The 26059-nt window shown below is 33.2% G+C and overlaps 4 protein-coding genes across 5 annotated transcripts; 1 reads left to right on the forward strand and 3 right to left on the reverse strand.

The window, feature by feature from the left end:
- Nucleotides 1-4598: 4598 nt before the first annotated feature.
- On the forward strand, nucleotides 4599-10283 carry LOC117932960 (interaptin-like). Of its 2 annotated transcripts, XM_034854292.1 has the most exons (9): nucleotides 4599-5030; nucleotides 5378-5578; nucleotides 5664-5786; nucleotides 5973-6010; nucleotides 6113-6221; nucleotides 6411-8678; nucleotides 8917-9072; nucleotides 9482-9591; nucleotides 9747-10283. In XM_034854292.1, the coding sequence occupies exons 1-9, from the start codon at nucleotides 4953-4955 to the stop codon at nucleotides 9991-9993; spliced, it is 3330 nt and encodes a 1109-aa protein (XP_034710183.1). In that variant the 5' UTR covers nucleotides 4599-4952; the 3' UTR covers nucleotides 9994-10283. The 2 variants fall into 2 exon arrangements, with proteins under 2 accessions (XP_034710183.1, XP_034710191.1); XM_034854300.1 differs by lacking the exons at nucleotides 4599-5030; nucleotides 5378-5578; nucleotides 5664-5786; nucleotides 5973-6010 and having other exon boundaries at nucleotides 6135-6226.
- Nucleotides 10284-10628: 345 nt separating this feature from the next.
- LOC117932974 (protein LURP-one-related 11-like) lies at nucleotides 10629-12032 on the reverse strand. Its single transcript, XM_034854314.1, has 3 exons — nucleotides 11752-12032; nucleotides 11410-11640; nucleotides 10629-11295 (listed from the first exon to the last, which is right to left on the reverse strand). The coding sequence occupies exons 1-3, from the start codon at nucleotides 11998-12000 to the stop codon at nucleotides 11161-11163; spliced, it is 615 nt and encodes a 204-aa protein (XP_034710205.1). The 5' UTR covers nucleotides 12001-12032; the 3' UTR covers nucleotides 10629-11160.
- Nucleotides 12033-17014: 4982 nt separating this feature from the next.
- On the reverse strand, nucleotides 17015-18118 carry LOC117930765 (protein LURP-one-related 4-like). The gene is made up of 2 exons (XM_034851471.1): nucleotides 17864-18118; nucleotides 17015-17751 (listed from the first exon to the last, which is right to left on the reverse strand). Exons 1-2 carry the CDS (start codon nucleotides 18116-18118, stop codon nucleotides 17386-17388), a joined length of 621 nt encoding a protein of 206 aa, XP_034707362.1. The 3' UTR covers nucleotides 17015-17385.
- A 5331-nt stretch (nucleotides 18119-23449) lies between these two features.
- Nucleotides 23450-24686, reverse strand: LOC117905106 (protein LURP-one-related 4-like). The gene is made up of 2 exons (XM_034818014.1): nucleotides 24275-24686; nucleotides 23450-24171 (listed from the first exon to the last, which is right to left on the reverse strand). Exons 1-2 carry the CDS (start codon nucleotides 24515-24517, stop codon nucleotides 23806-23808), a joined length of 609 nt encoding a protein of 202 aa, XP_034673905.1. The 5' UTR covers nucleotides 24518-24686; the 3' UTR covers nucleotides 23450-23805.
- Nucleotides 24687-26059: the final 1373 nt, after the last annotated feature.

Consider the following 26059-nt stretch of genomic DNA (forward strand, 5'->3'; position numbering starts at 1 on the left):
AAACAAATTTGACATTTATTTATGTCTCATTTGTCGGGAGTTCAAATGCATGAAGAAAGTCATGTATTAATTTTGAGTCATGTATCTGACCACTATTGATTTGAAATATTATCGAACGCCTCTCCTATTATTCTTATTTATTGATTTTGCCTATCTCTTCTAATTTTAAATAAATAATGTATTTTATGAAATTTTAAATTAATAAAAATTAAATATATTTAATATAAATGTAAGAAAAGATAAGTCAAATTAAGATAGTTTAATGAGTTTTGTTGAAAGTCTTAAAGACATTTTTAGATAGCATTTGAGTTTACACCTTATTGGTCTTATATCAATTATTTAAATTTGACAACATGGAATTCATTCTAACCCATAAAGTCAACAAAATCAAGATTAATGATGACTTAAAATTTCAGCATTAAGGTGGGTGCATGCCCAAGGAGTCTTGTCTTATAATTGATTTGATTGATAATGTGTAATGTAATCTTCTCTTTCACATCTTTTTTGGGTAAGTTTTTATTAGTACATGTAGTGAAGCCCACAAGTAATAATGACCCATGCTTTCCTAGTAGATTCCCTTGATGATAGCTTAATAATAAGCCCAAAAAGGCTCTTCTCTATTAGGCCAATTGATCCAAATAAAGCTTTAGTTAGGTCATGGGATGTGGAGTATGAAATGGTAAGGGAAAGGGAAATATGGAAGGGAGTTGGGAGAGTGAAAGGGCATAAGCCAGAAAGGAATGAGGGTAGTCCTTGTAAGAAAGTGAGAAAGGTTGAAAGGGGACCATCATCTTGGGTGATGATGATGCCCATCTTCTTCCTTCACATCCACATCTTCTCTGCTACCAATCCTTCTCTTGGCACCCACCACTCTCTCCTAAGTGAAGATGGTGCCCTTTCTCCTAACCCTTGCCCTTTTTTTAATTTTTTTTTTTTTTAAAGGAGTTACCTTTTCACCATTTATTTGGAGTGATTAAACTCATTCTTATTAAAATTGTAATTTTTTTTTCTTTTAAATATGTTATTATGATATTTCTAATCCTATATACCAAAATAAATAAATGATTATGGATGAAAAGATAAATTATTGGGATATAATTTTTTTTTTTAATGACAAAACATGAGTGATAATTGGCTAAATTATCTCATTGGGGTTGTTTTTGGTACTTAATTATCGACATTGTAACAATTTAATATGATATTGGGAAAAAGTAGGTACTACTTCCCTTGTACCAAACAAAAAATCTTAATAATTTTTTTTTTTTGTGTGTCAAATCATTTAAAACATTCACTAATTTGATATCTATTATCCATTTATTACTTAATTATTTAGATATTTAATTGAATAATAATTAAAAATCTAAATAATTAAGTAATAAATGGAAATTATGGAAAATATATATCAAATTAGAGGGAGGGGCAAAGCATCATATGAATAGCAGAATACTCCATGAATTGGTGGAGGAGATTATGATTTATGATGGAAGTGACAGAGTGGGCCTAGAGCATTGAAAGCCTGGGCCCATGGTCTGACTCCCAATGGGCCTTGGGAGGGTGCACCCCATCAGAGAGAAGATATGTGGGCCCGATTTGTTGTAGGGAGCAGGGCAGTTAAGTTGGCAGTTGAAGACGGGAGTTTGGGAAGAAAGCGAGTCAGGACTCAGAACTCAGGACTTGGGGGACAGTTGAGTTGGCAGTGGCCTTTGGATCGTCAAATTGAGTAGTACTAAATTTTCAGATATACATGGGATGAGGGCCGAGGGGTAGTCACTGGTAAATAATAAATACTGGGTGACGGGAGATGCACGCTTAAACTCACGTGGGTGTATTGATTAACCGTGGTTAAGACCAGAAACCAGTTACCAGTGACCACCCCTCACACCCAACATATGAGCAGCTTTAAAGCCAAGTAAAGCTGGACATGAAAGTGAAAGCAACCCACATACCATACTCCCTCCGATTCTAATATCTCTACCTATTTCCCATTATTTTTCTTCAAATTTTAGCAACCTTTTATATTTCTATATTTCAGTTTCATTTTACAACAAACATATTTTGTATTTTATATTTTCTTTTGTAAGGCTACGATCCCTTCTGCCAACTCATGTGCTGCATTGTGTTTGTATTGTGTCAAAGTTCAGATATTTAACTACATACCTCAATCCAAATCTAACACAAATAATAATCGTGTAAAAAATATAAACTCAAATACTACCTAATTATTAAATAGGTAACATGTGATGTAACATATTTAAACGATTTAAATCAGATCCTTATTATAATATTTAAATTGAGTTTGTCAAATATAAATTAAACAATTTTAAAATATAATTAAGTTAATGACAAGATTATTAAATTAATTAATTTGGATCATATTATCACTTAAGTTGACCAAAAAATTACCTATTTATTAAATAAGTTATGTGAGATGACACGAATTTGACTTAAACTCATTTATATTCAACTTAAACTTGCGAAAAATACGTTAAATTCATATTGTATTGACGAATCACATCAAACTTTGTTACCACTACCTTTTATTTGCGTCTCTTACAACTTAACAAAAATCTTTATACAAAATATTTTCTCACCGACTTTCTTCATCTCCTTCTGATTTTAGAAATACTATTTTACCAAAAACCACTATTAAGCATAGTCTATAATATTTATATTTATTTCCTTCTCCTAAGTTGAATCATGATACCGTGCTTGAACTGAACAAACATGACAAAGAAAAGGCACCAATATTGTCTTATTTTAAGTATTGGGCATTTCCGTGAATCATTTTTGCCCCCCTGACATGTGACTTTACAGTTATGTAGCTGCGTCATCTCCCACCTAACATGGATTACCAAAACGCGAGGTGGTTACATTTTATACATATGCTCCAAAAGTATAAATACATTATAGTAAAATTTAATATTATCTCTCTTATTTAGTGGTTATAGTCAAAGGTACTATAATATTACATGTAAAATCTACCACGTGGTTTGCAGTAGGACCACAATTGTACATTTTTCATGCATGAATCTTGAAGGCCATATTCTTTTAGAAATATTAACATTTAATTTGTGTGTCCGTACTACTTCCTTATATGATCGCCTGGTTTTAAAATGCACATTCTCCTTGTATAGAAGTACATAAAATTAAATGTTCAAAGTGGGAGAATTTTTTTATGATTATTTAATTAAAATTATTGTTTTAATCACGTAATTACAGTTTAATAGAGCGGATAATACAAGTTGGTGTAAGAACCCTCCTTCTAAAAAATACTTTATAATAAAGTTTATATATAATATCCCACATCGAATAGAAAAAAAAGTTTATGATATTATATAAGTATTTTAAAATCGTAATACTGCTTGAATTTATAATAAATAATATTTATATAGTTTTTTTAAATATAATAAATTAAGAAAAATAAATTTCATTTAGTTAAAATGTCATTATCTTAATATTTGAAAAATAAGAAAAATAAATAAAGTACATAGGGGGGTTTCATGGTACTACTTTATTTTTTTGCTGTAATTACAACTCAATGAAGTCAATAATACAAGTTGGTGTAAGAACACTCTTTCTAGAGACTACTTTATAATAAAGTTTATATATGATATCCTACCTGAAATAGAGAAAAAAATTTATGATATTATATAAGTATAGATCTTTTTATCATTAAGTGTGTTTTAAAATTGTAATACTATTTGAACTTAAAATAGATAATATTTATATAAATTTTTTAAATATAATAAATTAAGGAAAAGAATTTCATTTAGTTAAAATGTCATTATCTTAAGATTTGAAAAATAAAAAAAATAAATGAAGTACGTAGGGGGTTTCATGGTGAGATGAGACCGTTGGCGTTACCTTATTCTCTCTTTGTCCGCGGTCCCCCTATGGACATCGTCGGCACATTAAAATTATATGAGATGTTAAATGACTGTAGTGCCCCTTTATTTTATGATATGCCGATACTATCCTTTTTACTTCATTTTCTAGAATTTATGGCAGAAGTACCCCTACAGATCTTTCCCTAGCTACCTCGTAAATGACTTGAATGCCAAGGTGGATCCCTCGAGGATTTCGTGAACGATTTTTGATGTTGAACTCTCGAGGGTGTTTCAGTCTTTTTCTAGCACTTATTAACAAATTTATTTTATATTTATTTTGTAAAAAAGAAAAAGAAAAAGTAATAATAGTGACAGTGGAATACAGCTTAATACAATAATAATTTGTTTTCAGTCAATTATGATCCTTCCTTCTAAAGCTTGGGTGGCGCGTGGTCTATTAACTTATCAAACATATCCTTCCAATTCTACCCTTGGACAGTAACAATTTTAATCAAATATCAAATGATTCAACCCTCAAATGATTCTAAAAATCAGAAGGTTAGTGCTTGGAAATTATGCCCAAACGAGTATAGAGACAAAAAAGTATTCTTTCCAAACAAGCCTTCACCTCACAAGCAAGGACAACAGAAGGGCATTTCTGTCCATTGCGAAAATCAATGTCCGTTTTCTCCTTGTTTACGAATAGCAGACATCTTTATATAACTTTCAAACGTCTTGTAAATATTTTTTAATTATAGATTATTACAGAAGCTTCTTCTTCAATTTATTTTCCTTTTTCTTTTTTCTTTTCATCTCTTTTTCTCTTTTGATGGGAAACTGGGAGAGTGATGCTGCAGAGATAGAGAGTCAGATGAGTGGGGAGAGGCTTCAGATCTAATGAGACCGGAGCTTCGAATGAGTGGAACTGGGATTGATCAACAGTGTTGACTCGGTGCGCTCTGCAACTTGAATTTGCTCATTTTTGGTTCCGATTTGGTGGACATTGGCGAATTGCGGCGGGGGGTTTAGCCGGAGTCCGATGAAATGAATGTGGAGGTTGCAGGTTGAGCTTGGCGGAGCTTGGATTCGGTTTGGGAAGATGATGAGGTGACTTGGCAAGCGAAGATGTTCAAGTCGGCGAGATGGAGGAGCGAGAAGAGCAAGATCAAGGCTGTGTTCAAATTGCAGTTTCGTGCAACGCAGGTATTGGTAATGTGGTTGAAAATGTTGAATTTTGTTGAGTAGTGAGTTGAATTGTGCCGCGTTTGGTTGCTGAGAAAAGGTAGGAAAAGAAAAGAGGAGATAATTTCTCGATTTTTCAGAATTGTGTTATTCGGTTTGGTTAAACTTGAGTTTTTCATTTTTTCCTGAAAGTGAACATCAGTAAACAAAAGAATCAGTTTTCTGTTTTTCTTCTCTTTTCTTCCCTTCTCTGAGCAATCAAACTGAAGGTTAGGGTAGAACGTGAATATAAAAGTCGTTATTATAGGAAATATGTGGAATGTGATTGGGAGATTTGAGAACTGAGGAAGTTTAATATGTTCTTTCAGGTGCCTCAGTTAGGTGTGGAGGCATTGTTTCTATCTGTGGTTCCTGCGGATGTGGGAAAGCCGACAGTGAAATTAGAGAAAGCTTGGCTTGAAGGCGGAAGCTATTATTGGGAAAATGCGGTGTATGAAACAGTGAAATTCGTTCAGGACCCCAAGTCGGGGAAGATTAATGATAGAATCTACCATTTTATAGTCTCAAAGGTACAAATATTTGCCATTTTCTCAACTTCTTATGTTATTTGGTATCAAATGTTTATTTTTGTAGCTTAATTTTGGGTGGTTGTAGGGATCTTCAAAAGCAGGTCTTGTTGGAGAGGTTTCCATTGATTTTGCAGATTATGCTGAGGCAACAAAGCCTTCCTCTGTTTCTCTTCCCCTGAAGAATTCAAACTCTGGTGCAGTTTTGCATGTTAGTGTTCCATTTCTCTCTCTTATTTATGTTTGTCACAGATTATTTAATGAAGTTCAAAAAATGTTCTTCCCTAGGCTTCTGATTTTTAGTGTCATTGAAAGTTAAGCCCATATCATGAAATGTCTTTTTAAGTTCTGCTGGCTGTAGAGATTTTACTGAAATGTGGTGTTGTCCTTCAAATAGGTTTCCATTCAGAGGATACAGGGAAATGTTGATGAAAGGTGAATATGAATCTTTTGATTCTTTTATTTACTTATTCAGGTTTTGAATGTTTGAATCTATCAAAATTGTTTGTGTAATTTCCCTTGAGTGAATTCTTGCAGAGAGGTTGAAGAAAGTGATGATGCCAAAATTAAGTCTCAGGATAAAATCTTGAGGAACCAATTAAGCAATGGTGATGCAGATGGAAGTGTCAAGAGTAATTCTGCTGAAGTAAGGTCTTATCCCATCCAAACAAAGAATACTTCTAGGTTTATTTTATTTTGGTTTTGTTTGAGCAGGGGAAGGGACTAAGAATGTATCTTTGATTCTAGACATTTGCATAATAGAAGGAATTAAAAACCTCAAAGATATGGATTTTTTCAAGGGAGTTAAACCGTTCTTTTCTTCTCTGTTTCACAGGATGGTCCATTTAATAAAACCACATCCAACATGGAATTGAGCAGCAACCGCAGAGCATCGAGTGGATCTGACATTACACTATCAAGTTCTGAGAGCAGCTCTGGACTTGATACCCCAAGAGAAATTGTATCGAACAATAATAACATCCATCAGAACCCTACCAGCTTTGTATCTTCTCTGAGCCACACCTCATTGCCTCATCAGCCAACTACAAATACACTGGCCACAACATATCAAGAAGATCAGAGGTCACTATGTGAGTGGTCAGTGGCTTCTGATCATGGAGTATGTATGGATGACTCAATAAACAGTTCTCAAGACATCCTTCCAGGAGAAAGGTCTCAACAGGCTCCAGATGTTGCAATTGAGAAACTCAAAACTGATTTTCTTGTTTTGGCCAGGCAGGCAGAAATGGCAGAGTTGGAATTACAGACTCTTCGAAAGCAAATTGTGAAGGAGAGGAAAAGGGGGCAGGATCTATCTAAAGAAGTTGGTGGCCTGAAAGAGGAGAGAGATGCACTGAAGGCAGAATGTGAAAACCTCAGATCCTTTCAGAAACGTACTGACCAGGCAAAAATAAAAAACAAGTTGCAGTTTGAGGGTGGGGATCCACGGGCTCTTCTTGAGGAACTGAGACAAGAACTAAGTTATGAAAAGGACCTGAACGCTAATCTTCGGTTGCAGCTTCAGAAGACTCAAGAATCAAACACTGAGCTGATCCTTGCTGTCCGTGACCTTGATGAAATGTTGGAGCAGAAAAATCTGGAAATATCCAATCTTTCAGACAAACTGGCAACCACTGAGAATGGGGAAGAACTGAGGGAAGCTACAACAAGATGCCAATCAGACGATGATGAAGAGCAAAAAGCACTTGAAGACCTCGTTAAGGAGCATAATGATGCCAAGGAAGTTTACTTGCTGGAGCAAAAGGTCATGGACCTCTACAGTGAAATAGAGATCTATAGGAGAGACAAAGATGAGTTGGAGGCACAGATGGAGCAGCTGGCTCTTGACTATGAGATATTGAAACAAGAAAACCATGATATTTCATATAGACTAGAGCAAAGCCAGCTGCAAGATCAACTGAAAATGCAGTATGAATGCTCAGCTTCTTTTGCTACCATGAACGAGCTTGAAAACCAGGTTGAGAAATTGGAAAATGAGCTCAAGAAGCAGTCAAGAGAATTCTCAGATTCTTTAGTCACCATAAGTGAACTTGAAACCCAAGTTCGGAACTTGGAAGAAGAACTGGAGAAACAAGCCCAGGAGTTTGAAGCTGATCTTGAAGTTATTACATTGGCCAAAGTTGAGCAGGAGCAGAGAGCCATCCGAGCAGAGGAAGCCTTGAGAAAGACAAGATGGCAAAATGCTAATACAGCTGAGAAGCTTCAGGAAGAATTTAAAAGGCTCTCCAAGCAAATGACATCTACTTTTGAGGCAAATGAGAAGGTGGCCATGAAAGCAATGGCAGAAGCCAGTGAATTGCGAATGCAGAACTGTCATTTGGAAGAAATGCTTCAGAAAGCTAATGAAGACCTCCAGTCAGTTAGAGATGATTATGAAGCAAAACTGCAAGATCTTTGCAACCAATTGAATTTGAAGACAAGCCAGTTGGAACAGCTTCTGTTGGAAACTGAGGATAAATCCAAGCAGCTTGAACATCAAGAAAAGCATGAGCAGGAATTTCATGGAGTTCTCTCACAGGAGATCATTACACTCATGGCTGAGATAGAAAGGCTCACAGAAGAGAATGGTTTACTTTCTGAACTGGCAGAACAGAATGAAAGTTTGAGAGCAGAGTTTCAACAGATAAAGATGTCAGCAAAGAAAACTGAGGTGCTGGTACAAAGAGGGATAATGGAAAGAAGTGAACTTGAAAAGACAATTGCTTTGCTGCGGAAGGAAGCAGAAAAGTTGCTGGAGGAACTAAATGGTATGAAATATCTAAAGGATGAAAAGGAGACCCTACTTGGAAATTTACAAGCTGAGTTGAAAAACCTTAGAGCTCGATATAATGAAATGAAACATTCTTTGTTTGAGGATGAGACTGAGAAAGAGAAACTCAGGAAGCAGGTTTTTCAACTAAAGAATGAACTCAAGAAGAAGGAAGATGCATTCAACACTGTTGAGAAGAAGCTCAAGGATAGCAATGGACGTGGCCCTATTTCTGATGGAACAAAAGTGACTCCAAAAAACAATAAAGCTGCTCCAGTTCCTCGTGGCTCTAAAGAGGTTGCAAATCTGAAGGAGAAAATAAAATGGCTCGAGGTAAATTTGCAACTCAAAGTAGCATAACAGAAAAGAGTTCTGAGTAGCAAATGCTTAGAGTAAATGGTAGACCAGGTGTAGAATGCTACTGTAGAGACCACAGAACAGACTATTTTGCAACATTACCCATCCCACACAATCTGAATATGTTGAAATTTTTATCGTAGTCTTAGTCATCACTTGTGAAAATTATGATACTAAATGACATAATGTACTGATGAAGTTTTACATCTGACAGGGACAAATAAAGCTTAAGGAAACTGCTCTAGAAAGCTCAACTAATTCATTTTTGGAGAAGGAAAAGGACCTTCAGAATAAAATTGAAGAACTGGAAAGCAGAATGGAAGATCTCAACCAAAGTAGCAAAAGCTTTTGTGAATACCAACTCCAAGAGGTTAGCAACTCTGTATTCAATATCACACACCAGGATTTATTAGTTTAGGGGTGTAGTTATCAGCATGTTCAACCATTGTGAGAGTAATTTATTAGTTGTTTTCAACAACTGTGAATCTACAATAGCATTGGTGGCATTATTATAACATAGAGCTCAAACAGTAATTTTTTGACAGATTGCCTTCATTATTGTTGGAGTGGTAATGTTGGGTTTATTATCACCTAAACCAATAGTACCTCCTCTTGAATTGCTGTCTGGATGAGTTTCAGCTGAATTTGCATATCCAGTTATGCAGTGAAAATAGTTGAGTTGGATAGTCGTCCCAAGTCAAACTTCAGTTAGCTTTTTAATATCATTCAATGTTAATAGTAAGCAAAAATTGAGGAAAACTCATTGATTTGGAATACAGGTAGCTTTGAATGGTGATATGCCTGGAGAAATAAGAAGTGCGGCTGGAAGTTTGACCACTACAGCATTAATGTCCAAAGAAAATGGGATGGAGATGCCACTAATTGAGAGGTATGAATGACTAAATGGAAGAAAACTTTATTCTCTTAGTCAATTTTGTTCACCTTTGCTCCATGAACCCAATCCAGCTGAGCATGATTGCAATAAAACTGTTTTAGACCTTTTCTTGCAGCAATTCACTGGTTGTTTATTTGTTTGTGTGACAGTAAGGAAGAAATTTTATTGGAGGAACAACCCAAAGGCTCTGCTATCACCATAAGAGAACAATTTGAACTTGACGATTTGTTAATGGAAATGACATCATTGAAGGAAAAGAACAAATCCATGGAAGGTGAACTGAAGGAAATGCAAGAGAGATATTCAGAGATAAGTCTCAAGTTTGCAGAGGTAGAAGGGGAAAGGCAACAGCTGGTAATGACAGTTCGCAACCTCAAGAATGCTAAGAAGGGCTAAATTTTTTTCCCTGAATTACAGGAAGCTGGACACCATGTATAGATTAATCAGCAGGCTGTCTCTATTGGAGTCTTGGCAAGAATAAAACATTATGTATATGGGTTATATATAGATCAATATCTTCCTCTCTTTCAAGTTCTATTTGTCATAATACAAAAAATACAAGTAGTTTCGAGTGTAGGTTTTGCTTCCCTGGGCCGATGCACGCTTCTGTAATGTCATTAAATCTTGTCTTGACAAATGTTATATTCCTATAATTAATATATTCTTTTCATTTTTTGTGGTGAAAATGATTCACATTAGCAGTTTTTTTCTCCTCTTTGCTAGTAATATTGGTATGAATGACTCAATTGAACTTCTGAAGGCTTAACATCAACCACCTTGAGGGCTTAGCACCAACCACTTTCAACCATGCCTGTTCGATCCATTTCACTCCACTATAATTCAAAAGCCACCAACTCTTTACTAGATTTCACAAATCAGAACATGCATACCCTTCTTATTTTATTTTGTTTAGCTGTACTATTTGTAGCAATTTGATATTCTCCAAGCACTTGAGAGATTTTTTGCCATTTTGCTTGATTTGTACAGAACCTCGTCTTGGGTGTTGTTTTCACCGTTTAGGTGACAATCCATTGATGTGAAAACCCTGATTTGAAATGATGGGTTGATGCTCTTTATTGACCATTTTTGCAGCAAATTTTCAATATCTCGTAATGCAAATTAGGTCTGTTTGTCAACTTGGGCTCTATGAGGTCTAAACAAGTCTCCAAGAAGTTATCATGCCAGGCATGAGAAATTTCTTTACACAGAATTTTACAAATGCTGTAAGAGCCCTCTAGGCCCTCTTTCAATATGGTACAAATGGACAAAATTCCGAATCAAATCTCAAAAATGTATAGCAGACTATTCCATCTAATTTCCCATTCCTTATGCTTGCTGCTAGGTGTTGTCAAAAACTCAACATCTCATTGACATCAACCCCTAAATCTCCTCAAAACTACTATTATTTCCATCGGCTCCAGGCCAGACTTCATGGGTGATTTCAAAGGGTTGTCGCTCTCCATCACTCAGTGTGAAGTTGATGAAACTCTGGATGACCCTAGCCCTCGTGAACTTCGTGTGCCCTCGACTCAGCTTTACAAATTTCATGGTCAGAAATTCGTTTCACATTCTATGGTGGATCAGTCCATATACTGCCACAAGAGCCATGACAAGGGAATGATCAACATGGGGCTCCACCACCAAGTTTAGTACATCTTCTCCCAACACTACCCCTGAAGATGTTTGTTTTTGCTCTACCTGCATGTTCACCCACAACAAAACTCATCTTTAGTCATTTGTATTAATGCGTTCATAACAAATCCCATTTCCATGGTAGAAAAATGAACTTTAGATTAAAGCCAAAAGGCTCACCTCTGCAACAAGTCCTCCTTGGCTGTCTACTATCTTGAATGATGATTTACCAGTCAGGCCTTGTATTCTGTAGCAATATGATTGAGCTTCATTAGGCCTCACAGTCACTTGACATGATGAACCTCCTCCCAGAATTCTGCAATTTTTTCTAACTTGAAACCATGGCTTCTGATTGTTCCCTTTTGAACCATTGCTTTTATACCCCTCCCATCTTCCAAAAACACGGAGTTTCTGCACAGATTAATTAAAACGAAGAAAACCCGAATGAGTTTAGTCTTGAAAATCCATAAGTCAATCTTAAGTACAGCAGCTCATGATCATTCAAACTACAATATCACTTACCCTTTGAAGTATGGTGAAGAGAACTTTGCCTTGAAGATCCATGAGATAAACTTCACTGCTGCACTTCTTATCATAATTATCAATTCTATAAACAATCTCCCCATCTGAATTGAAGACAGTGCATCCATTTCCTCGTATGACAAGTGACTTCATCCATATAGTGAATGCTTCTCTCTTTGAAGTGATACAAGAATCAGAAGGTGGAGAAGGAGGAGCAGCAGTAAATGTTTGAGGGTGGACCTTGGCCATCTGAAGGAAAAGGAAAAGGAAAAGGAAAAGGAACAGACTCCCTTGTGAATGAAGAGAGCTCTAGCCTCTAGAGCCTTTAAATGTACATAAAAAAACTGGCATATGACGAGTCGGGTGTTAAAATAATCATCTTCAAATGTGATTTCGCGTACCGGGAAAATACAAAGAAGCCCAGATACTGGAGTAGGACATAAGGGTATGCTTTTATTAATCTGGTGGACTTTGCCACGTTTATGGCCTGCGGATAGACAATGGGAGAATGCACTCCTTGTTTGTTTGAGTATAATCATAATGGAGATCCCTTTGGATCTATTGAACCTGTTGTCTACAGACATGAGCATTAAACAAACAGATTAGGAACATGGGGGGCCTTCTTTTGGCATTATTTCTAAGCTGTTGATGTCATATGGGGGCATAAAATACAATTAGTTTTCCATTTTTGTATTGGTTTATCATCTTAGAATAAGTCACCTCTTTTGATTCAACCCTTATCAGTTCGGCCTTGTACTAAATTAAATTGGGGAGTTTATCATGACTGAGAAGGACATGGGCCAATACCATACATGGGCGGTGGTTGTGCTGAGTAAACTAATGTATCCTGCCTGAAACTCAGGTCTATATGTTTAATAGTTTGCTATTGGAAGTGATTTAGGGTATGTTTGGTTATTGTTTTCTGTTCTTGAAAATAAAAAACTTGTTTGGGGAAAAAGGTGTGTTTTTATTTTTTGTGTTTTCTGTGTTCTCAAAAACCATTTTTTTTAAAACAAAAAAAAAAAGATATTTTCATTGTTAAAAGAATATATTGTTTTTCGTGTTTTCTCTTCCTTCTTTTTGTGTTTTCTTAACTGTTTTTTATGTTTCTATAAAGGTGAGTTCCACCCAATCACCACACCCTCACCCGTAAACCTTTCTTCTTCCTTAAATTATTGAAATTAATATATTTACACATGGTGATAAAGTCATTCTTTGTTTAAGAAAATTATAATTAGTGAAAAAATTTTTAAATGGAATAATTTTTTTTTAATTTAAATGAATTGGGCATATGAAAATTATTTAAATAATTATAATATCAAGTTAATGGAATAAAATACTTTATTTATTAATTTTTAAAAAATAACTTTTAAATATATATATTTTTTATTTTACTTATTCTAAAAAACTTTTTTATTAATTCAACCAAACTTTTTTTTTTTTTAAGAACAAAAAATGTTTTCCAGATTCAGTTCCAAACACATTTTTTTTCTTCTAAAAACATAAAAACTTTTTTTTTTTAAATTGTTATAAAAAACAGCAACCAAATAAGCCCTTAGAGTTCTTTTCACAGTGTTTTCAAAAGTTACTATAAAGAAAAAACGTTTCTATTAAAAGCTTTTCAAAGGGGATATGATTAAACGTATATTTTGAACCTATTTGATAATGATTTTAAAAAACGTTTTTAATATTTGAAATTTTTTATCAAATGTTAAAAAACTTAGAAACATTTTCTAAAATTAATGTTAGACCCGTTCTTATTATTGGAGGTACCTTTCTTTTTGTCAAAGTTTGGAACATCAATTCACACAATTAAACAAATCGTACTTAGATTCAAAGAAAAAACAGGAAAAAAGCTGAAATCAGGGGAAACACATTGATCTTGTAGGGTCAATGAAGCTGTGTCAAAATTTGTAACATTTCTTCTTATTCTTCACTTTTCAATAAAGTTCAATCTTTTCTAAGGCTATCATAATTGAATGCTATGTCTCTAAGCGGCTTCCAACTTTGAATTTAAGCATAGCAGAGACTGAGCCTTGTCTAGTTGTGAGATAAGCTTCACTTACCCTCATAATTCTCTACAAGAAAAAGAGAGAAAAAGAAGAGTTGAAGTCCAAAATAATCCATTTGTTGAAAAAAATGGTAAAAATAGTACGCATCTCAAAATATTTGTCAAACTAATCTTTTGTATTCACATAAACATCTACATATATATATTTTTTTTAAGTATAAAAAATCATCGTTGATGACTATGGTTTTAAAAGTTTCAGAAATATCCTTAAAACCACAGTCATAGACTGTGGTTTTACAATTTTCCTTAAAATCACAATTAATAACTATGGTTTCAAAATTATTTTTAATTCACGTCCGTTTTAATAGTATTGTGATTTTAATATTATTTTTAAAATATTATTTACCATAATAACCATAAAAAATGGTAGTTTTGCAATTTTCTTTAAAACCACAATCACAGACTATGGTTTTATAATTTTCTTTAAAACCACAGTTAGAGGTGGATTCATGTAACCATAACTCAAAAAAAAATGTGAGATTTTAGAACTTTGCTTTTTTATTATTAATTTTAGTATAAATTATGGAGGTACCAAAATTTCTTAACAATGTACCAAATTTCCTTAAAGTTCACTTCTTACAAATTTCCTTAAATAAATATTTTATTTAACATAAATATATAAATTTTTATGGGAATGCATGTAGGCCAAATTATTTTATCAAAATTTCAAGGAAAATATGAAAAAATAATGATATATATATAATAATTTTAAATCGACAATGGAAAATTGTAAGAAATTTTTCCCACTCCGAAACGAACTTTAAGGAAATTTGGTACATCGTTAAGAAATTTTGGTACATCCATAATTTATACTAAAATTAAAAATAAAAAAGTAAAGTTCTAAAATCTCATATATTTTTTAATTATGATTAGATGAGTACCCCTCTAACTGTGATTTTAAAGAAAATTGTAAAATTACAGTCACAAAAAAAATTGCAAAACCATTGTTTATGACGGTGGTTTTTATGATATTTTTAAACTACAATTACTATCTGTGGTTTTATGGTTATTATGACAAAAAATATTTTTTTATGGTTATTATGATAAAGAATATTTTTAAAATAATATTAAAATCACAATACTCTTGAAACGGACGTTGATTAAAAATAACCGTGGTTTCAAGAAAAATTGTAAAACCATAGTTTGTGACTGTGGTTTTAATGATGTTTTTGAAACTTTTAAAACCACAGTCACCAACGGTGATTTTTTACACTTAAAAAAATAAAATCTATGTGGATGTTTATGTGGATACAAAAGATTAGTTTGACAAATATTTTGAGATGGATACTATTCTAACCATTTTTTTTTCAACAAATGGATTATTTTGAACTTAAACTCGAAAAAGAAAGAAAAACCAAGAACAATGACATTGTGGGATTAATACGAGGATGGTTTGATTCCATCTATGTCGAAGTTGTAAATAGTGAAGGAACAAGTCTTGATACACGATGTTGAAAAGTGAATGTGACGTAAGAGCTTACACAACAAGTAGGAGCCTCCTCATGCTATTACGATTTCTAAAATTGACTAAAAAATAAAATTCATAAAATAGAAAATGGGATTTTCAATCACATGCAAGACATGTAGAGGGTATATTAAAGTACAATGGGCAGATAAGAGGCTAGAGATATATTATTAATTTGGAGGGTTGACAAGGTGTTCTATACAATGGAAATACGTGGCTTTGAAATAGTTTTTTCGACTTTCCCATTGTTTGTAAGTTTTTTAATCCTAATATGAAGGAAAAAGGGAAACGGTGGTAATTTAGTCTTATGATTTGATCATTGGACGTGATGGCTAATGCTATGAATTATGTTTTTATAGACCTTTTTGGAGTACTATTGTTTGATGATGGGTGCATGGGCATTTTGGATATGAATTTTAAGCCCACAAGGCTTTAAAGCTTTATTTCTTGTGATGAAATTAGGGTGGTTGGCAATAAAGATAAGATTCCAATCATGTCAAGGCTTAAGTCCATTTGTAAGGTGTTTTAATTGGAGTGGAGAGACAAAGTATACCTCTTAAAATAAAAAAGACAAAGACATGCAACCTATCCATAGTAACCTACGAGATCTCGAAGATGAGTATAACATGGTTAGAGTTATCCATAGTAACGTGTGAGTTATCCATAGTGCTTGTATATGTGACCTCCAACAATAATTGGGGAAAATATTTTTGACCATATATATATATATAGAGTAAGCTCAATTTGATCATGTAGATTTATTTTTAAGTTGTGAAATCCTATTAGGTTTAGGTGGATGATATTCATATGGGAGAGAATAAATTATTATAAATGGGCGAAACGTTTACATGAGAGAACCCATAAACCTTCTTATTTTTGTTTGATGAAACCGATTCAAATTTGCGATTTTCTCCCATTTTCTGTTGATAAAATTAGGGTAATATTTTCTTTAATATATCGTGTAAATTGACATGAATTGGTAAATTTAACTTCTGAGAATGTTAACATCATTTTATTTTTTATTTTTGTGCAAAAAAGAATACCATATTGAGTTCAAAATCCTAATTAATGATCATTTGACATACATTATCTTATTTGGAAATACATTTTAAAGATGTAAGAATTTATTAGACTAAAATGAATAATATCTATGGGGGAATAGACCATTACGAATACTCTCCGGGGGGTTTAACATCCAGATAAATTCATTAGTCACTATACTACAATTCGAAAGCCACCAACTCCATAATAACTTTCAGAAATCAGAAGGTACATAGCCAATTTTTGTCCCTTTCTTTTCTAGCAATTTGTCACTCTCATGCCATGTGAGAATTCCATTTTGCTTGATTTATTCTGTGAACCTTCTCTTGGGTGTTGTTTTAATCTGAATTTATGGCTTGATGCAAGTTAGGAATCTGTCTGTCAACCTGGGCTTTATGAGCTGTAAAACAACTTCCTTTGCCACCCTGGTCAACAGAAGATCCCATGGTGTAATTCAGGGTAGGTGTTGGGTCTGTAAGATTTGGATTAATTCTTCTTTGATATTAGTACTGATTCAACATAGTTGGGCTTCTACGTATCAGAATTATAGGATGAGAAACTGACAACAGTTCCTGGTTTCAGATCCTTTGTCAGTTGGTCTAATGGACAACTAAGCAGAGGAATTGTTCTCTCTCAGAATATCAGACCTGGATTTTTCATAGCAGCATGAGAGCTTAGGGGCCGAAAACCACAACAGATCATAAGTTTATGATAACAAATGAATGAGATTTATTTACAGAAACGACTGTTGATGAAAATAACATGAAACTTAGGATAAGGGTGTGATTGTAAAGCAGCTCTCTGTACAGATGCTATAAAAACCCACTCTAGGCATCCCATTTGGTACTCATGGCCAAAATTCCAAATGAATGCTGTAAAAACTCTTCTTCTCATTGACATGAACCCCAGAGTCCGCTTGAATCTCTTCAAATTGATAGGGTCATTTCGAATGGTGTTGTTCTTTCATCACTAGTATGAAGTTGATGAAATTTGGAAAGACCCAAGTCCTGGTTTGTCTTCAAGTCAGCTTTGCAATTTTCATGGCCAGAAGTTCATTTCACATTCTATGGTGGATCAATCCACATACTGCCACAAGAGCCATGACTAGGGAATGATCAACATGGGGCTCCACCACCAAGTTCAGCACATCATCTCCCAACACTACTCCTGAAGATGTTTGCTTTTGCTTTACCTCTGCCATGACTCCTCCTTCACTGTTTACAATCTTGAATGTTGATTTACCAGCCAAGCCCTGTATTCTGTAATAACATGATTGAGCTTCATTAGGCCTCACTGTAACTTCACATGATGAACCTCCTCCCAGAATTCTGCAATGTTTTCTGACTTGAAAACATGGCTTCTGACTGTCCGCCTTTGAACCATTGCATTTATACCCCTCCCATCTTCCAAAAACATGTAGTTTCTGCACAGATTAATTAAAATGAAGAAAACCCAAATGAGTTTAAGTCTTGAAAATCCATAAACCAATCTTAAGAACATCAGCTCATGACCATTCAAACTACAATATCACTCACCCTTTGAAGTATGGTGAAGAGAACTTTGCCTTGAAGATCCATGAGATAAACTTCACTGCTGCACTTCTTGTCATAATTATCAATACGGTAAACAATCTCACCATCAGAATTGAAGACAGTGTATCCATTTCCCTGTATGAGAAGTGATTTCATCCATAGAGTAAAAGTCTCCCTCCTTGAAGTGATACAAGAATCAGAAGGTGGAGGAGGACGAGGAGGAACAGCAGCAGGCATTTGAGGGTGGACCTTGGCCATCTGACCTTTAATATATTAAAGTAGTGAGAATAAAATGTGATTTTTGTGGAGCAGAAAAATAGAAAGAAACCCTAAATTGATATTGGGGCAAGACTTGAGGGTATTCTTTTACTATTGCTGGTTGACTTTGACACGTTTATGACGTGCCTGTACAGAAGGGGAGAATGCATTCGTCCACATGGATGGGCCTTTCAATTTCCTTTTCCTTCTTTCCTTTTTTAAACTTCATGTGTAAAGGTATAAGCATTAAAGAAATAGATTAGGTGTCTTCTTTAGTATTGTTTTGGAGGGTGTTGATGTAATGTGGGGGCATAAAATATGATTAGCTTTCTAATTCGGGTTTGTCCTCTTATTAACAAATTACATCTCTAAATTCAACCCGAGTCTAACCCTTATTGAACCGTCTACATATTCAATTCAATTAGAGGGTTGGAAGATAACAAAAAAGGACTACTATTACTAATTAATCACGATGTTGATTCAAGGTTAATCGGCTCGAGGGTGGAACGATGTTTAATAATTATTACTAGAAATCTAATTTCATACGAATTAATAAGTGAATTGTTGGTTTAAATAATTGTTTAAGCTTAAAAATATCATTAGTCCCAACAATTAAAATCAACACCCATTGAGACAATGGAGTAGTTCTAGAATATGAGACAACTAAGTTCTAAGCAAGAAAACTCGCTTTAATGTTCGGTTGTTCATGCACCTTTTTCCAACCTTGAATTCTCCACGTTTAGAACTTTGCCTAGTCATGGATAAGCTTCACTAGCTAGCTGTCATAATTCTTTTGCGGGAAAAATGAGGGCAAAAAAGAAAGCCCAATTGATTTGAGAGAAGATTTTTTTTTTTTTTTTTTGGAAACAATTCTTTAAAAAAATTATTTTTGAAATTTTTTTTAGAAGATTGTTGTCCATGGAACTTCAAAATATTCTCAATCAAATTTTTATATTTTAAAATATTTTTTTAAAAGTAACTTTTATTTATAATGTTTTATTTTAAAAACAATTAAAACATGTTTTCAAAAAACACCATATTTTTGTATCAAATTGTGAAATAATTGCTTTTTATTATCAAAAATTATAAAACATGTTTTCAAATTTGGAAAGGAACTTTGTTTTTATAAACTGTTACCAAACATGCTCCAAAAAACTATTTTTTTTGTTTTCATTTTCAAATTTGGACAGCATTTTTTTTCCCAAAAAATGAAAAAAAAATTAAAATAAATATATTATTTTTATACCCTACTTAAAACCCATTTCAAATATTTCAATTCTTTTATATTAAACAATTTGAACATAAATAAATTTCTAATAATTATGTTTGATACTCTTGTATATAAAAAATTTCTTCTTTTTAAAATTATTTTTTTCTCCCTAGTATAACATAACATTAATCTTTTAATATATAGCCTAAGAGCATTGAAAAAGTTAGTTAACATGGAGAAAAAGCATCACTAATTCGGAGGTTTGACAAGAATTTGATGTGAAGGAATGTGGAACTTTGAGTTGTTTTTCTAACTTTTCTAATGTCTATGATTTTTTAATTTCAATTGGAAGGAAAAAGTGAAAAAGGTATGGTTTTAGTCAAATTATTCCATTATTTCATGTGATGATTAGGATGGGGTATTGCCTTGATGAGTTTTCTAGGAATTATTGGTGCATACAAATTACATTTCAATCATATCAAGAATTAGTCCACCCGGTATTATTGTAAATATTTTAATTCATAAGTTCAAACAAAATAATATTTTTTATTATTTAGATATTACTTTTTAATAATATAAATACTACATTTAATTATAAGTATTATCTTTGACCCGTAAGTATATAAAACTTAAATTATTTTTAAAAAGTTTATATTTTATTATTATTATTATATACATGCATGTAAATACATTTTTTCTTTTTTCTTTTTTTCAAATAAAAATTCATTAAGATGATTTTGAAAAATATTATTACATTTGTATTAATTTTTTAAAAAAAATCAAGTTTCCTCAACCTAATCATTTAAAAGTACTAAAATCATTATTTGGTTGTATCAAAAAATATCATTAAATTTTTTAAATGTAATATTGTTGGGCACTCATTTGTTAGCAATTTTTTTTTATATGAGGATTTACTATGATGATTTTAACAAATATAATTATTTTCTTATTAAATTTCTTTGCAATTAAAATCAATTCAAAAAATTAGAATTTATTGTTACACTAAAATTGATTACTCAAAGAAATTTAATGTAGGATACAGGGCAATCCGGTGGGCCAGTCCACACATGGCCACAAGAGCCATAATGAGGGAATGATCTACATGGTGCTTCACCACCAAGCTTAGTACATCATCCCCACGATCCACCCTTGGAGATGTCTGCTTTTGCTTTACCTGTACATTAACCCACAACAAAACTCTGCTTTTCTTCATTATTCTTGATGAATCAACGTTTATATATAGATGTATGAGGATCTATTCGGTAAATAAGAAGCCCGTTTACATCTCTTCATCTATAAAGATTCTCAATGTGAAAACATAAAGACAAATGATTGATTTTTAAATAGGAAACATAGTGGATAGCGGGGTTCCAAATGAATTGGCTTATCCAAAAAAAGTCTTAGGTGGTGTTTGTTCTTTTAGCTTTTTACTTAAAACAATTTATTTTCAAAATTTAGGTTGTTTGTTTTTCTACTTTTTTATAACTTATTATAAATTTTTTACTATATAGAAAAAAACCAAAATATGTAGTCAAAATATGTAACTTTTTTTAAATAAAAAAAAATAACATATTGGTTTTTCTTTAATTTTTAATACTTAATAAAAATAAAATACTACAAAAACAAACTTAAGCTTTAAGGTTCTATTTAGAATTAAGTAAAAAAACGAATATCACCTTACTCTTTTGGGTTGTTCATATCAAATCTTATTTCTAGAAGAGCAAGTGTTTGAGGGTGGACTTTGGCCATATGAAGGAAATAATTGACTTGTGAGTGAAGAGAGCTCCAATGCCATTAATTAAGATTATGTTTAGTTTCTGAAAAATGACTAAGGAAAAAAAATATCGAAAAAATATATTTTCTTATGTTTTATTGTCTTATAAAAAAATATCAAAAAAAGTCAAATATAATTAAAACTAATAATAAACTTATGTATTTTTAAATTATTTAATTGTTACATTAATGAATTAAAATAAATGAAATAAATTTGAAATATCATATAAAATAATTTATTAACTTTAAATATACTTTTTATTTTGCTTCGTTGTTTTTTTCTTTTACTTTTCCTCTTTATTTTCTTTCCCTTAAATTTTTCAAAAACCAAATGTACTCTAAATGTTTTGAGACCCCAAATTCAAAGACAAGGGCACTACAATCATTTCATATGTCAAATTCTAGAGTTTAACTCAAAAACGAACTTAATCAACCAAATTTATATTGTGCCTCATTACCTCTAACTAAATCCATATGGTAGCAATTCGTTATTGATTCAATGATCAAATCATAAAAATAATTTAATAGTTACAAATTTCCAATCCAAAATTAATTGAAGTTACCCCAAAGATTTCAAATTCTAAAGATTATAAATAAATTCGTTCTAAGTCATCAACCCTAAGCCTAGTTCTAACAAAAATCCCAACATCTCAAGTTATTGATCATCATTTCCCTTGGTGGGCAAATGACATGGCAATGCACCAGGTTTAGGATTGATGATGGGGTAAGACTTGAGGGTATTCTTCTACCATTTCTGGTAGAGTTTGTCACGTTTAATGGCGTGCGTATACGGAAGAGGAGAATGCATTTGTTGTTTAAGCAAGCATGCTTACGTTGATGGTACTTCAAATTTTTTAGACTCGATGTGTGCAGGCATAATATGTAATATTAATGAAATAGATTAGGAAAATGTCGGTCCCTTTTTTAATATCATTGTTTTGGAGGTTGTTGATGTCATGTGGGATATAAATATTGGGTTGGCCCTCTTAGCAACCAACCACATCTCTTAGATTCAACCCTCATCAGTTCATTCATATAAGTAATTAAGTTAGGTAGTTGAGAGAGGGACCACAGGCCATGGGGTTTGACATCATATTCTATAGCTCTGTTCCATGTGAAAACTATATATCATTTGAGTAATTCTCTAAACTTGAGAAGTAAGATTATTACACCCAATAAAATAAAATAAAAACCCTAAAATGAATGCAAACACATTCATGTGATGGTCAATGGAGTTGTTTTAAAATTTGAGACTATTAAGTTTTTCTCATTCTTCATCTTTTAATCATTCGATCGGTAGTTGCCTCATGTCACAACTTAAAAATATTTTGATGTAGTAGGAAGGGAGGAAAACTTACTTTAATTTAATCTATCTTTAAGATTATTATTAATTTGAGACTATTAATTTTTTCTCATTCTTCATCTTTTAATCATTTGATGGATAGTTGCCTCATGTCACAATTTAAAAATATCTTAATGTAGTAGGAAGGGAGGAAAACTTACTTTAATTTAATCTATCTTTAAGATTATTGTTAATTTGAGTATATTAATTTTTTCTCATTCTTCATCTTTTAATCATTTGATCGGTAGTTGCCTCGTGTCACAACTTAAAAATACCTTGATGTGGTAGAAAGGGAGAAAAATTTACTTTAATTTAATCTACCTTTAAGATTATTGTTAATTTGAGACTATTAATTTTTTCTCATTCTTCATCTTTTAATCATTCCATCAGTAGTTGCCTCATGTCAAAATTTAAAAATATCTTAATGTAGTAGGAAGGGAGGAAAACTTACTTTAATTTAATCTATCTTTAAAATTATTGTTAATTAATTAACAATTAAACTTTTCATACTTCAAACTTTCTCTCGTTGTTTACAAGGAAAAAGAAAAAAAGAAGTAACAATAAGATCGTTAAATTCATTCATTCTTAGTATTAGAGCAATTTGATCTTGTTAAAGTTCAAATGGAGTACGGAGCATCAACTTTGAAATATGTTCTTGACATGAAAGCTTACCTAACTAAAAGTGATGAGTCATGGATGTAATCATCGTGATTATAATTTCTAAAATAAAGTGTAGATCGAAGAAAACTCGTAAATAAAAATATGGGACATTGGATCACGTTGAAGCCATGCACACGATAGATTATGGTTTCCAATAAATAAGATCGAATCTTCATGAGAGAGGTTGAAACCGAGGAGTATTAAAAAAGTATAGTTAATGGGGAGAAAGGTTAAGAAATATTATTAATTTGGAGGGTTGACAAGGAGTCTAATGTGATGGGAAGATGGAACTTTGAGTTAGCCTTTTGGGCTTTTTCTATTTTAAATTTCAAGTGGAAGGAAAAAGTGAAAAAGGTCATTTGATTATTTGAATGTGATGAGTGATGACACTGATGGCCCTTTTACATCATGAAAGAATTGGGATTTTATCTGAAACATGTATAGCAGACTATTCCATCAAATTTCCCATTTCCTTGAGTGTTCTCAAAATCTTTTTCATCACATTCATGATATGAACCCTGAGCCTCTTCAAAGCCCTCAGACTCCATCGTCCCTGTATATGCCAGATTTTCATTGGGTCATTTCAAAATGGTGTTGGTCTTTCTTTCATCACTGGTATGATGAAGTTGATGAAACTTTGGAAAACCCTGGCCTCTTGTATCTTCAAGTCAGCTTTACTATCTTCATGGGGAGAAGTTTATTTCACATTCTATGGTGGATCAGTCCGCATACTGCCACAAGAGCCATGACAAGGGAATGATCAACATGGGGCTCCACCACCAAGTCCAATACATCATCTCCCAGCACTACTCCTGAAGATGTTTGCTTTTGCTTTACCTCTGCCATGACTCCTCCTTCACTGTTTACAATCTTGAATGTTGATTTACCGGCCAAGCCCTGTATTCTGCAATGATATGATTGAGCTTCATTAGGCCTCACTGTAACTTCACATGATGAACCTCCTCCCAGAATTCTGCAATGTTTTCTGACTTGAAAACATGGCTTCTGACTGCCCACCTTTGACCCATTGCATTTATACCCCTCCCATCTTCCAAAAACGCGTAGCTTCTGCACAGATTAATTAAAATGAAGAAAACCCAAATGAGTTGAAGTCCTGAAAATTCATAAATCAATCTTAAGACATGATCATTCAAACTACAATATCACTCACCCTTCGAAGTATGGAGAAGAGAACTTTGCCCTGAAGATCCATGAGATAAACTTCACTGCTGCACTTCTTGTCATAATTATCCATCCGATAAACAATCTCGCCATCAGAATTGAAGACAGTGTATCCATTTCCTTGTATGACAAGTGATTTCATCCACAGAGTAAAAGTCTCCCTCCTTGAAGTGATATAAGAATCAGAAGGTGGAGAAGGAGGAGCAGGTCTTTGAGGGTGGACCTTGGCCATCTGAAAGAAAAGGTTGATTTGTGAATGAACAATACTTCAGTACTGCATGCCCTTTAAGTATCTTCAACAAGAAGTGGTGTAAAACCTTCAAGATGTTAGAACAATTAGCGACAAATGTGAAATTCGTGAGCCCGGAAAGTGCCAAGAAACCTGCAATAATGGAGTGTTTATGTTCTCACGTTTATGGCGTGCCTATACAAAATGGTAGAATGAATGCATTTATTGTTTGTATAAGGAAATGCTTACATGGAAGATCCCTTCAGATTTTTTTCAACTTCTTTGTCTAGATCTAGAAGTACTAAAGAAAAAGATCAGGAAAAAGGATTTCCTCCTTTTTTTAGCATTATTTGGAGGGTGTTGATGTAATGAGGGGGCATAAAATGCAACTAGATTTCTATTCTTGTGTTAGTTGATCCTCTGATGGATCAATACATTGCCTCTCTTCATCTACCCTTATTTTATCAAACATATTTAATATATTTAATGATTTAAATTAAATTATTAAGTCATATTAAGTGATTAAATTGATTTATTAAACGTCCTCTAAATATTATACCCTTTTTCTTCTTTTCAAAAAATTGGTCGATTTTTGAAAACCTACTCGTATGTAGTAATTGAAGATGGGCACCATATGATAGTAAAATGATTTAAAAAATATTAATAACAATATAACCCTTTAGTATTTTAAAAGAAATACTAAAAATATCAAGAGTAATTATATTCCTCCTAACTTGTCTAGACCTAGCACTCTAGATTCCTGCAAGACAACAAATTATTAAGTAGGAGATTGTTTACTAGCATATACAACATTGAATTGACTCAAAGAATTACTTCCTTGCTTACCTCTCATGGATCGCTGAGTAGCGCTTCGAGAAATTGGATTGCCCACAGGAAAGTTTGGTTCTGAGAACTTGATCAGGGTGCCAAAGTGCCTTCATTCAATGCACTACAAGGTTTCTTTATCAGGATTTGGCTTACAGCTAGGCTAATAATGACAGCACAGCGGTTTGATTGGCTTTCAAAATTCCACATGTTGGTGTCGGATGAGAAAGTCTTTGCACTTTACTCCCTTTTCCATTTTGCCCAAAGGACTTTAGGCGAGGGAAACCTCCTCGTTTTTTATGTGGCATCATCATTTTAGAGAAGAGCTTTCAAATCTGAAAAGTCACGGCTTGCATGTTAGGCATGTTAGGCATGTTTCTTCTCCTTCCAAGCTTCATCGAGATTCTCTCATTCGTTGTTGCACAATTTAAGGTTTTTCTCAGTTCAGGAAGTATTATTTTCCAGTACTCTTTTTCTTTTTCTCTTTCTTTTCCTTTTTTGCTCTACTAGGGTTTGTTCTTTGTGTTTCATATCATATTCAAAGATAGGGGCTTTCTCGAGGCATGTAGAGTTCCCAAGAAAAGAAACTCTCAAGATAGAGGTATCTATGTATATGATATAAGATCAGTCTAGCCCTCTTTATCAAGAAAGTACTGAGGTTGGTGATATAGGGACTAAAGAATCAGAAGCTACATATTGATGAAGCCTTAGCACAATGTC

Source organism: Vitis riparia, chromosome 2 (assembly GCF_004353265.1).
Source record: "Vitis riparia cultivar Riparia Gloire de Montpellier isolate 1030 chromosome 2, EGFV_Vit.rip_1.0, whole genome shotgun sequence".
NCBI lineage: Eukaryota > Viridiplantae > Streptophyta > Magnoliopsida > Vitales > Vitaceae > Vitis > Vitis riparia.